We start from the raw sequence: 13,204 nt of genomic DNA, 5'->3' as shown, positions 1-13,204 counted from the left end.
TTATTGGTAATGTCACAAGAAAAACAATGGTGTGCTTGGTTTCAATGTAACTTTATTCTTTCTTGAGTTATTTACAAGTTTCTCTTTGTCCACAGCCATTGACATGTCGAAGAGGTTTTTCTTACTGGAAAAAACTCAGGGAACGTGCCAGCTTCAGTGCATAAAGAGGGAAACACATCATCATGTAGCAATTTCAAATATCCAGTGGCCTTGAGGTTTCCATTGATGAAGAATGGACCCACTATCGTTGTACCCCATATACCACACCAAACCATCACTTTTGTTGTTCCAACAATCTTGGAGGGATCCATCCAATGTGGGTTAGTGTCAGGCCCATAGCGGTGGTTTTGTTTGTTAACTTCACCATTCACATAAAAGTTTGCCTCATCACTGAACAAAATCTTCTGCATGAACTGAGGGTCCTGTTCCAATTTTTGTTTTGCCCATTTAGCAAATTCTGTGCGCCGATCTGGGTCGTCCTCGTTGAGATGCTGCAGTAGCTGGAGTTTGTAAGGGTGCCATTTGTGAGTAGCTAATATCTGCCGAAGGGATGTTCGACTAATGCCACTCTCCAGTGACATGCGGCGAGTGCTACGCTGTGGGCTCTTGCTGAATGAAGCTAGGACAGCCACTGATGTTTCTTCATTAGTGACAGTTTTCATGCATCCACATTTTGGCAAATCCAACACTGAACCAGTTTCACGAAACTTAGCAAGCAGTTTGCTAACTGTAGCATGGGAGACGGGTGGTCTCGTAGGGTGTCTTGCATTGAAATCTGCTGCAATGACCCGGTTACTGCGTTCACCAGATATCAACACAATTTCGATCCGCTCCTCACGTGTTAATCTCTTCGATATGTCAATGGCTGTGAACAAAGAGAAACTTGTAAATAAGTCATGAAAGAATAAAGTTACGTTGAAACCAAGCACACCATTGTTTTTCTTGTGACATTACCAATAAGTTTGATGTTTCACATGGCCCTCTTCCTATTGAAAAAACAAAAGTTGTGTCCAAGATGGCCGACTTCTAAATGGCCACCATGGTCACCACCCATCTTGAGGAGTTTGCCCCCTCACATATACTAATGTGCCACAAACAGGACTTTAATACCACCAACCATTCCCATGTTATTTCGGTGTATCCATATAAATGGCCCACCCTGTATAACAAATCTGGTGCAATATTGGACATGACTCACCTTTTACTGAACGTAATACTGTGAGGAGGAAACAATGCAATTTGAAGATGTCTTCCACCAGCCAGGGGTCATGCTGGGGTCCAGACTGTTTATTTGTGTGTGTGTGTGTGTGTGTGTGTGTGTGTGTGTGTGTGTGTGTGTGTGCGCGCGCGTGTGCGTTAGACTGATTGACAGCCTTGACAGTTTTGGCAGTTATAAGATTCGGAGGTGAGCATTTTGATTGATGATTCCATGTGGGTGGCAGCCTGTAGATTAAAACCTCTAGTAGACAACACACACACACACACACACACACACACACACACACACACACACACACACGCACACACAGTCGACTCACATTTATTATTTGGAGGCATACTGTAAGCCATAACTATCATTCACTGTCTTACCGTAATGCCGTTCTGCCGTTACTGTCTCATCTCTACATTTAATACACTATCGAACAAACGTGTGGGTACGTATAGATGAAAGAAGACCAACTCAGTACTTTGCTAAATGAATATAATTTATTCAAGTGACCTCACAATTACAACTATACTTTTATAGACACTGCATGAATAAATAAATAAATAGCTGTAATTTCACTGTCAACAAACATCATTTTCAGTGCTGCATTTAAAGGTAAACTAATTTGTTCCTATGCTTTTTTCTTTTTTTTCCTGGTATATACATTTATCACACAAAAATACAGCGTCATTGTTATTTACGACATAGAGCCAAAAACGTGTCAGTCCACCAGCTGACGTTGATTCTTTTCTGCGTGTGCGTTCCGGTTTGTGGATGAACCCTGGAAACTACACACTCATCTGTTGAGGAGAACATTTACATTCACATTTAAGTCCAATGAGATTGCCTGACACTTTGCATAGCATCAGACCAGACCACCCTGTTTGAAGCTGAAGCTGATTTATCATCGATCCCAAAACTGGTTCAGGTCAGATCAGGATCTAGTAGGTCCTACTATACCTCAGCTGATATGGCTGCACAAGGGGATCAAGTCCCCTTTGCTCTCTGTAGACTAACTTCAAGGCCATTCTGACATCTTAAAGGATGAAGGCTGGTGTTATTCTAGATCTTTTACATTGCGACCTAATTGCCTAAAAAGGCAAAAATCATAAATAATATGATTGTAACAAGTTTTGCAACTGAAGACGAAACCTTAGCTTTCCTACCCCCAAAACAAAACACCATACTTCTGGGATCAATAAGGATTATGTAAAAGGTTGAAAAAATTTGGGAAACAGCCAGTTAAAATCCTTAAACTTTCCAGATTAAAACGCCTGTTCAAGATCACCTACTGGTGCAAGTCCAGACAGCTTCCAGCACATCTGCTATTTTTTGTCACTCAGTAGCAGTCACATTCACTTGTACCTCTGCCAGTTATGCTTGATCTCCTCCGGTTTGCCAACACAGTAAAGCTTCAACTCCATTTATATTTTTGGCAAGTGCTCACATCGTTTGAGGTCATGTTTTTTCAGATGCCAGTAGAGCAGTAGGACTCCACAATGGTAGTCTCACCCTTCTTGTCGTACTCATGAGCTGATGTTGCTCCTTCATGGTTTGAACCTACAAACCTCGATCAGTTTGAAGCAGATGTTGAGGTTTGTGCACAATTTTGAGGTCTGTGATAAAATCTCACAGAGCAAGTGGTCATAGCAGGACTATCAGAAAGCAATGCAAAAATAGCAGCAGCACAAGAAGCTATCTGAGAAGGTGATCTTGAGGGAAAAATGTAAACCAGGTATAGCTCGCTGAACTTTTTGAGGTCAGAGAGGACCAAAAGACCGACTAACACATTGTTGATTTCGGCCTCACTTGGTAATAATTGTTGACAAAAACATCTAGAATTTTACCAGCCTTATCCTTCAATGGAAAAATATTTCACACATGTCACCTTTTCAACATGTTCCTAAATCACTCATTTTTTACCACTGACGTTTGAATTAAGGCAAGTCCATAAGATTCAAAAAGACACCAACGAACCACAACGATGCTAAGAGGAGATAAACACAGTGAAGTCAACTGGACAACAGTAACACATAACAATGCCAAAAATCTTCTTAACTTGACAGATTTTTTTGTTTCTTTTGTTCTTTTTTCCACACAGGGCAGCAGTGTGTCTGGTAGTTTAAAACTGCCAGGCCCGTGACAATGTAAGGACTTAAACTGAACAATGTATGAGGGTGCTCAATCAAGTAACACTTCAACGTTCATCACTGCTAATATCGCACTGTAACACACTCCTTACAAACCATAATTTTTGAACCTCTGTGCAGCATTAATCAAATGTCCTGAGGGCTGATCGACTTGGGGCCGGATCGATGATGACTGGTGCTACTAACACCATCCTGGAGGAACAATCATTTCCTGTCCCCACTAACCTGCTGTGGCTGGCCAGTCAATACAGCTTTAGGATGAGAAAACAAACTATCATAGGCGCGCACACACACACACACACACACACACACACACACACACACACACACACACACACACACACACACATATTTCAAAATGGCTTCTGTGAGTTCATGTTAAAAATAAAAATCACTGAAGTGTTCTTGATTACTTTCAAAGTTCACTGTCGCGTCTTGCATTGAGATTTATTTCCAGGCTGCTATTAGGTTCCAGTCATTTATAAAATCTGTTTGCAAAATGAACATCATGTGCTTTTACTGGTGTCAGTGTTACCATTCCAGCTGTAAATGAATGGTAGTTTAAAGATGTATTCCCATTGTATGTTTGACAAAAACAACAATAGCAAATTGATTTTCATAATGCATTGAAATGAAGGGAAGACAATGGCTGCCTGGAAAGTACAAAGGGAAAGAAAGGTCACGGGGTGGCGTGTAATAAAGTCAGAGCTCCTGTCTAATTACTCTGATTCATGATGATTCAGCAGCACACAATTTAGGTTCAGTGCAGAACTTTAGTGTCAGTAGCAGGAAGCTTATGATCATTCTTTATGTCTCCCTGTGACCATCAAACTTTATTTTAGAATAAATACTGGATCAAATGACTACATCACCGAGCTCAGAACCACTCTTTTGTGCTCCAGACTATTGTTGTCGTTTTACTCACTGTTTTAGTTTTCTGATTTCACTATCACCATCTCATCAGCTCACATTAAAGAGATTGGGTTAAATTACAATAAAGTTGTAACTTTAGGGACTCGTCAGTACTGACAAGAATAGCAAAGATCAAAACAGAGCTGAGCAGAAGCTTCATTAATCTCATGGATAGGTACTTTCGGTGGCTCCCTTAGTTCCACCACAGAGGATGTATCCGCATATTTTATTTGGCATGGATTTTTACAGTGGACACCCTTCCTGACGACACCCTGCCATTTATCCGGGTAGGGACTTGGGTCAAAATAGTGGGAGTACACTAGCTTGTGACCTCCTGAGGCTGGCTTTGTGTCTCCTCCCAGTTATGAACTGGTGATCTTTCGGGTGTAAGGCGAGCGTGTTAACCACAACACCACTGAGCCACCCATTGCATTCAAATGAATGATAATTTTGCCCTGTATCTATAAAACACCCCCACAATGAATTCTTCTTATGCTGTCACTCATTGATCTCTTTTGTTTAGTGTAATCTTGTCAATACAACAAAGATGGTAGTTAGCTTGCTAAGTGTTGGCAGTGAATGAAAAAAATGTTTTTATGGAACGCTGTTTGGGATTTTGCTGATTTAGTCAGTATCTTCTATTTGGTAAAGTCAGGGTTTGGTTATATAATTATGGACTTCAGCAAGAAGATTAAATCGAGCTGAAAACAGAACATAAAACTTGCAAACATCTACTGGTCTTCAGGTTTAAACAAGACATGGTAAAAATGAAATTTAGTAAAATGTATCTAGCTGTACAACGTGGGTCCTAAAAATATTATTGCTCTATCAATAACGTTGTTCTACATGAAACTCAAAGTATGATAAAAGCTTAGTTGTCAGGTGCATGTAAACGAACTTACGTATATTATGCTTTAAATAATGACTTGTAGATGTGGACACAGTTTCTTGGTTAGATATTGCACTATTTTCATGATCCACAACAAATCCTTGTAGACTTGCTTATATAGGCCTGCTGTACATCCATCCAAAGTTCCTCCGATCACTATAGCAGCACTTAAATGAAAATGGTTGAAGTTTCACAGAGTCGTGATAAGAAAACACAAGAATGAGTGTGGCATGATTCGCACAGATGATTGAGTCCGTTTGCTGTTTCTAGGCAAGGAATCTCAAAAAGAAGGAGGCACCATATTGCCGTCAGAAACTTTTGGAGTCACTTGAAAGCCACAGCAGATGCTTTGTTGATTTGGCTCCCAGTGTGGCAGTAGTAATTTTCCTGAAGAATATTGATGCCTCTTTTGACTGTTCCTTCTTCTTTACATTCCTTGGTTCTAGTTTACTTTGTGCCTTAAATGTCTAATCTTCATTGTGAAAAGCCTCTGGACTAGATGCCCCATCATCACTGAGGACCTCCGTGTTGGTAAAGGTCCCAGCAAGTGAGGCACCCAAGACCTGCCTGACAGGAGCCATCTCTGAAAGAATTATGTTATCATGGTTGCTTACCAGTGTTGCCTTGTCCATTATCTCCTTGCTGTGCTTGGAAACAACAGCATCCAGGAAGTCGTACTTATGTGACAGCATACCACTTTCAAATAGATACTTTGTCAGGTAAGAAAAAAACACATTGGCCAAGAAGGATGCCGCCATGGACACAGACTTGAAGGGGAACCTCTGCTGGACAAAGTGCTCTACATCTCCAGTGAGGTGATGGACCTTCTCCTGGGTCACCCAGCCGGGGTAATAGATGAATGGAGGTAGTTTGAGGTAGGGCTCCCCTCCACCAATGCGCAGCAGAAGACCAAAGATATAACCAGCCACAGAACCATAGGTGTTGGTGCCCTTAACGAACAGTACACTGAGAAGTTGGGGGAATATGATGACATAGACCAGATCAGAGCTCAGGTACCACAGGCCGTATACTGATCCTGTTAACAATGCCATGGCAGTGGCCAGAGCTCCGAACACAAAGATGGTGAGGCGCATCACCCAAACAATCTCCCGATCTGAGGCCTGTAAGGGAGATGAAAGGGATAAAAGAGTAAAGACAGAAACATAACAACTGGAGGGGAATAGGGTGTTAACTTAAATGAAAGTCAGTTCAGATAAAAGATTAGAGCCTACAGCTAAAGTAGTGTCTGTGTGAGGTTGCACTTAGATACGAAAGCGCTTGGAGATGTAGGTTCTGTTTGAAATTATTCACTCGTTTTCTTCTCCATACTCTTATTATTAAGGGAAACTGGATGTTGAGAAAAGGTGAGCTCAGTGGTACAACAGAACAACACTGTAGGGCACTATTTGGTCTTAAAAAAAAACAGGTCTTATCGAGTGATTAATCCAATTGTATTCATTTTTTTCCCTCCAATCATAATTAATATGTTCAAAGGAACATATTAATTATGGAAACCAGAAGAGAGGTATAAATATGTGTCTGCAGCCACTTTTACAACACAACCGAGGTTAGGGTTTGCATTTCAACCAGTGGTGTGGGGGATCTTGGAAAAAAAGCAAGCATATGATTTGCAATTGTTTCATTTTTCATTTTTTAGAATGACAATGCTCCCAAATACACAGTTAGTGCAATAAAAGGATGCCTAAATATATTTTTTCCTACCAAAATATAAAGAAAAGCAGGTTGACTTAAGACTTTTGCACAGTATTAGCATGCACAGTAATTTTCACAATTCTGAAAATTAATGTCTGTTACAAATGTGATGGGAATGAATAGCAGGAAATCTCAGTGGGACCAATTTAGCAGATTGTCTAACCATCTAACATTATCTAACAAATAATTATAACACAAACAACTTACAAAGATTTCCATCTCGAGGTTTCGGGTATTAAGCAAATTCGATAAAGTGCACATTTAATTTCTGCTGTAGGCTCTTGTTTGGTTGTATTTTTCGTATGAAAATAAAGTTGATTTATTGATAGGCTGACTGATGTTTGGAACCACTTGCTGAAATTGTGCAGACGTACGTGTATGCTAGGAATATTGCTCTTACCGACTGCCGAAACGCCAGCTGATAAATGTTCCTGGCAAACATGGAGCTGGCTGAGAGTATGGATGAGTCTGCTGATGACATGACCGCAGCTGACACAGCCCCCAGACCAAAGAAGGAGATGTACGGTGGGCAGAGGTGCTGAAGCACTATAGGAAGGATCATGTCAGACTCATCCTTATCCTTTGGAGGGAGGGAACCATATGAAGTTTGGTTCCAGTCTGAATCAGGACATGAGAAACAGATAAAAACTGATAATTGTAAACAATGCAAATTTCACAGCTTATTATTACGGCTCTTATGAAACATTTAGCCAACCAGTCAATCTTTGCACTCAACTGTCAAGATTATCTATGTGTTAAATTAGAAAAACAGTCATTAGCATTTGTCTTAATTATTGGTTAGAACAAAAAACAGAAAGAAAGTGCCTTGCATGAGGTAGTAACACAACGTAACTAAAGCTGAACAAACTGTACCTGGCCCACATTCGCATTTTAAGATTAGTAGCATTACTTTTCCAGCCACCCTGCAGAAAATTAAGTGTACGGATTTCTTTATTACAATTTTTGATCCCTTAGCTTTTCAGACAAAAAAAGTTAATGCTCTCAGTGGATACACATGCTTTAAAGCTGAGAAACAAAAGGCCTTAATGTGCCCAGGTGCCTTAATAGCAGCACAGATTCAATCTGCTGTTGGTCAAAACACAATAAACCAAGCCACAGTAATAATAGTACGAATTAAACTGGATACTGACTGAAAACTAGACCCCAGTTCAACATAGATGAGGGTAATATACTGGTTTGTTAATGATCCGTGGAAGCATATGAGTCAGTATTAAATAATTATGGACATTATGTAGATTAACTGCATTTAACTGTTGTCGATTAATCATTGATAATGGTTAACATCATAAGGGAGCCAATAGTTCTGACAGGCTATGTTGAACTTATTAGATACAAAAGTATGCATGGACGCTGGCTGTACTGATACCCTCATCTTTGTTAAGCCAACATTCAGACGACTATGGTTTATATATATATGTCTTTCTCTACCCATCCCCAGATATTCATAGGCAGTGGTTGATTAGTGCCAGTTCTACAAGTAACGGCTTCAGATGGACCAGATTAATTAGCTCCTCTTCAGATGTAATATTCACTAAATTGCCATGGTCTGATGGCTCTCTCTCCTCTGCACGTCGTGACAGCATCCGTCTGCTGTTTACCCTCCAGACACTGTATACATCTGCATTTACACATCTGAAAAAAGAAAAGGGCTGCTGGGGTGTAAACAACCCCATGAAGCCAGGGTGCTCTCTTTGATCACACTTTCCCGTTTGAATAAAGGATGTGGTTCTTGGATGTTTCGATTGTCTTGTGATGTTTCATTTACTGCTTAATCACTGTGCATGTCTGTGCGTGTGCACATCCGTCTTGGATTAGTCTCTGATTAGCGTGTGTTTGCCTAAAAAGTCTGATTTAACAGCTGCAATCCAGACATAACAGCGTGTGTGCATATAAAGCACCAGTGGCACTGTATAGTGATTCATACTTCTACCTGTCTTTGTTGTCCTTGTAAATCTGGATGCAAATGACAGCTAGCTCCATTACTGCTTAAAGAAAGGAGTATATATACTACGCTTGGGTACACTGTTTAAAAAGAACTGTTTCTGCACACTCATCTAATTCAGTTTATTAAAATATTATGGGACCCCATTTTAGCTTTAAGAATAATAATGTCTGATGCACCTGTGGGTGCATATTTGTGTTTGTGTCTCTGTGTGTATTATTACCAGTGGAAGCCCCTATAGCTCCTATGAGGACAGAGGGGACAGCCATGACCAAGCAACCGAAGGCAGCAAGGAATGAAAGGACCTGGGCGTAGGTAGCTGAAGAAGCAGAAAGAACCCGTTGAAAATAGACCTGCCAGGGAATCCCCCCCAACATCTAGAAACAGAAACACCAAACCAATGCATTACAATCAGCAGTCTGAAAAGAATACTGTGAATCTCTTTGTTTCTAGTAAAGATATCCATTTCAGTACTAAGAAACCGTTAAATGCTATGTGCCACAAATGGGTCTCTTAAACATGATGCTTTCATTTTGACTTCAGTGAAAGTGTGTCTGCAATTGACTTTAGAGTTGTATACTGTCTCTCGGTGAAACTTCAGATAAAAGTTATGGCTTACAAGCAAAAAGAAGTTGTCCGCCCAGAGCCAATTGTCTTCAGGCTCAATCTTCCCGAGCCAAGGAGATTGATAGATTGTTTTCTTGGCTGTAACACCGATGTCTGACACGGCAGGATTGGACAGAGCAAAAGGCACACTGATCCACTGAAAGGAGAAGAAAATCATAATGCAACACTGATACAATAAAACGTAAATATGGAATTATTGTATTTTTATACCATTTCAAAATCTGGCTGTTGAAATCAAGTTCTACTCTACCCTGTGTTGTTGATACAAAAGATGTTTTTATCAATTTCATGTTTTGATATGATTCTGTGTGTATAAATTTAGATCTTTTTTTAAAGTTATGTTACTTAAAAAGTTACTTAAAAATCTTCTAGAACTGATAGAAGATTTGGTTTAAATATTGGCTAAAATCGTTAGAGCTGCTGGTTGAGTAGCTCCCAAACTCACCAAACCCAGAAAGATACAGAAGAGCTGGACCACATCTGTGTATGCAACAGAGTAAAGTCCTCCAACAAGTGTGTAGAAGATGGCTATCAGTGCTGAGATCACCACAGACATGTTGATATTTATATCCACTATCACACTGAGAGTCGCACCTGCATGGAAATATAACCAGTGTGAAGAAGAAAAAAAATATTCACTAAAATCTGGGTAACCTGATGTTTCACTCACAATGAGTTTGGGCATACAATGCAGTATACTGTAAAGCATAGATTAGATTTAAAGTGGTGAGATTCATGATCTCATCCATTGGGATGCCTACCCAAAGCGGACAAAATGGCTGCAGACCAGAAGATTTCTCCCATGAGTGCAGGGATGAACAGCAGACCACCCATCCTTTTTCCATATAGCTGCTGGAAGGGATCTAGCATGGTCACATATCCACGTGATCGCATGGGTTTGGCAAAGAAAAGCCCCCCTGAGTGATGTCAGATGTTGAGGTAATGCAGACAAAAAGCACGAGAGAAGCATTTTAGAAAGTTGTAGAGTACTACTAACTTAACGTAAAGTGTGCTGATGCTGTATAATAACCTTAATGAATAGACCAAATTCTATATGCTTCAGCAACACAGCTTAAATTTACATTTACTTTAATATCAATCTAATAGCACAAAGATCAGTCTTCCTACACCTAAATATCATATCAATATGAATTTAATGTAAAGGAATTTCTGTCTTAAAAGTAGGAAAGCATATTAATTTATAGGCAAAAAGTACATTACTACATTAAAACTACATTACATTACCTACATTAGGTGATGCAACTCTTTCCCTTTTTAATCTCGCTATAAGCAGATATATTTATCCAAGTTTTTCTAGGTTTCCTACCTAGTACAAGGCTGAGAGCATAACCAAAGGGTGCCTGTGCCCAGGCCAGGCCGAAGCCTGGGAGGTAGACATATTCTGCTGTTCCATTAATGTAGCCCCCTCCCACCCAAGTGGCTGAAAAAGAAGAAGAAAACTTATTTGTAAATTAACAAATCAAAAGAAAATATACATTTCAAGTTTTCCGAACTGCATGAGTATAATGGTGTAAACTGTGATGGGAATTTCTACTTCTGCCCGCTGCGCAATCTGTGCGTAAAAGACGGAGCGGAAGACCCTAGTCAATGGAAAGTTTATTTATTTTTTTGTCCTTTTGGACCTTACATGGTATGAAAATTGGACAAAATGCGCACGTGGCTGCCGTCGAACAGACACCAAGAAATACAGATTTAAAGACTCACCGGTCATCGTAAATCCACCAACGAACAAGCCGATGTCCCTTCCCCCAACCATGATATTCTCGCTCCGATCTAAGCCATCGCCAACTCCAGAGTTCTTATTCTTCCACGCAGCCCAGATCCCCACAAACAGAATCAGGACATAGAAGAGCACGATAGCCACGAGACCCTCGACGTGAATGGTCATCTTCCTTTTCTCCGCTTCCCCGCCGAGATCAAGTGCTGCTGCGCGCGGACTGGATACTCATGGAGAAAACTTGGAAGAAACAAAGGAAAAAACCCTTTAATGATACATTTGTGGTTTGTCAGAAATAATAAAAACACACAATCCCAACCCGCAGAAACACATTTTAAGGAGTGCAGACAAACTGTAACTGCAACTACATGGAACTTCATTTCAAAAGCTATCAATTTAATCAACCTGAAAACAATAATGTGTGACAAATACATTTCTTAAAAGAAACGAAACAGAAGCATTTTATCATCAGTGTGTCGGATGTAATACTGGCTAAGTCCAAGTGATGCCAGGCGCTTCCAACGCCGTTAGAAATTACAAAGTATTTCAAATTTCTTTTTCAGGTTTTCTGCGCACATGCACGCTTACTGCAAATATTCAGCTGTTACAGTTTTAATGCTCCTTGTTAACCGAAGTTATATTGGCCTGAACAACTAATTATTTTCCCCAATAATAATAATAATAATAATAATAATATATATATATATATATATATATATATATATATATATATATATATATATATATATATATATATATATATATATATATATATATATATATATATATATATTAGGGAAGATAATTAGTTTTTTTTTTTTTTTTTTTTTTTTTTTTACCAAATGTCAAAGTTAAAATTAGTAAACGTGAAAGTGTAACAAGTAATACATTTATATATACTCGCCAATTATAGTTTAAACTCCTCGGGTTAAACTATATTTTAGATAAAATGACCGATTTGCAAATTCCTGCTCGGAAATACTGCGACCATGAATCTTACCGTATCCAGCAGGGACTTCAGCTTGTTTCACTAAATCAACAGATCGGAATCAGAAACGACGCAAACTCGATCCAGTGGTATCAGTCCAAGAGTGTGCGCACATTATTAGTGTTACTTTAGTTAGTTCTTTACAACAGCTGAACGTGTTTTAAACGCGTTATCCGCCCTCATTTACAGATATTCCTTTCGGTCACTTGACTTAAGTAAGTAGAAAAAACAACGTATTTACAACTTTACGCTTTCAAAGATTTGCACCCACATTTGCATGTTTCTGGTAACTCTATTGTGCGCAAAAGTCGGGCACTCCTTTGTAATGGCGATGCATTGGGAAAAAAATCCGGTCCGTTTTCCAACAGATTCATAAAAATAGCTGCATTGATGAGGTTCGTGCTCAAACTCAAACCTGAGGTTCCCCGTTGCGCTGACACCATGGCGCCAAGAGGCCGGTGTTGAATTATTGAGCTCTCTTTAAATCGATTGTCAATGCAGTAAAATGCAATTACATTCGGCAACCACATATCATTTTAGTAAAGTCATTACAAAATATAATTTTCTTACCTTTGCTTTGGAAAAACGGGTCTAAATAGATCACAACAGCTGGGACTCCAAAAGTAGATTCAAAAAGTGTAAGAGACAAATTATATTTGTGATATATTGCGCTGCCAGTCTGTAATCCTCCTGGACGACCAAACACCATTCAACTATGTTGTTTTTTAAATCACAAATGCTGGTCGGCAGCAGAGAGGGAGACGGACCGAGCGAGGGAGGGAGAGAGGCTGGAGGTGGGTGGAGGGGTGGAGATGAATGGGAGTGGTGGGTTTATTGGGTGCTGTCAGGGTGGGTAGATGGTGGATAAATGTCTTCCAGGGCAGGACGAAAATAGCACCTAATAGAGAATGGCATGACGCACAACCTCTGCGGAAAAGCTTTCCAATATCATAATATCATATTGGCAATAGATGAAACCTTTACTTTGCCAGGTTACATTTCAGGCCTGATTTATGA

The 13,204-nt window shown here is 39.7% G+C and overlaps 1 protein-coding gene across 2 annotated transcripts; it reads right to left on the bottom strand.

Moving 5' to 3' along the window:
* Positions 1–3,722: 3,722 nt before the first annotated feature.
* Positions 3,723–12,980, bottom strand: LOC113008457 (high-affinity choline transporter 1-like). 2 transcript variants are annotated; one of them, XM_026145888.1, is made up of 9 exons: positions 12,758–12,980; positions 11,187–11,439; positions 10,789–10,902; positions 10,223–10,378; positions 9,907–10,055; positions 9,454–9,597; positions 9,058–9,211; positions 7,272–7,489; positions 3,723–6,279 (listed from the first exon to the last, which is right to left on the bottom strand). In XM_026145888.1, exons 2-9 carry the CDS (start codon positions 11,368–11,370, stop codon positions 5,626–5,628), a joined length of 1,773 nt encoding a protein of 590 aa, XP_026001673.1. In that variant the 5' UTR covers positions 11,371–11,439; positions 12,758–12,980; the 3' UTR covers positions 3,723–5,625. The 2 variants fall into 2 exon arrangements, with proteins under 2 accessions (XP_026001673.1, XP_026001674.1); XM_026145889.1 differs by lacking the exon at positions 12,758–12,980 and adding an exon at positions 12,200–12,712.
* Positions 12,981–13,204: the final 224 nt, after the last annotated feature.

Source organism: Astatotilapia calliptera, chromosome 16, assembly GCF_900246225.1.
Source record: "Astatotilapia calliptera chromosome 16, fAstCal1.2, whole genome shotgun sequence".
NCBI classification, from domain to species: domain Eukaryota; kingdom Metazoa; phylum Chordata; class Actinopteri; order Cichliformes; family Cichlidae; genus Astatotilapia; species Astatotilapia calliptera.
This window is presented reverse-complemented; position numbering and strand designations above follow the sequence as displayed.

Coding starts and splice junctions, on each gene's coding strand:
- LOC113008457 (XM_026145888.1), bottom strand. CDS start 11,370: ATGACCATTCACGTCGAGGGTCTCGTGGCTATCGTGCTCTTCTATGTC. Junction 7,490..9,057: donor AGCTATAGGGGCTTCCACTG/GTAATAATACAC, acceptor GTCCTGATTCAG/ACTGGAACCAAACTTCATAT. Junction 6,280..7,271: donor AGCTGGCGTTTCGGCAGTCG/GTAAGAGCAATA, acceptor TCTCCCTTACAG/GCCTCAGATCGGGAGATTGT.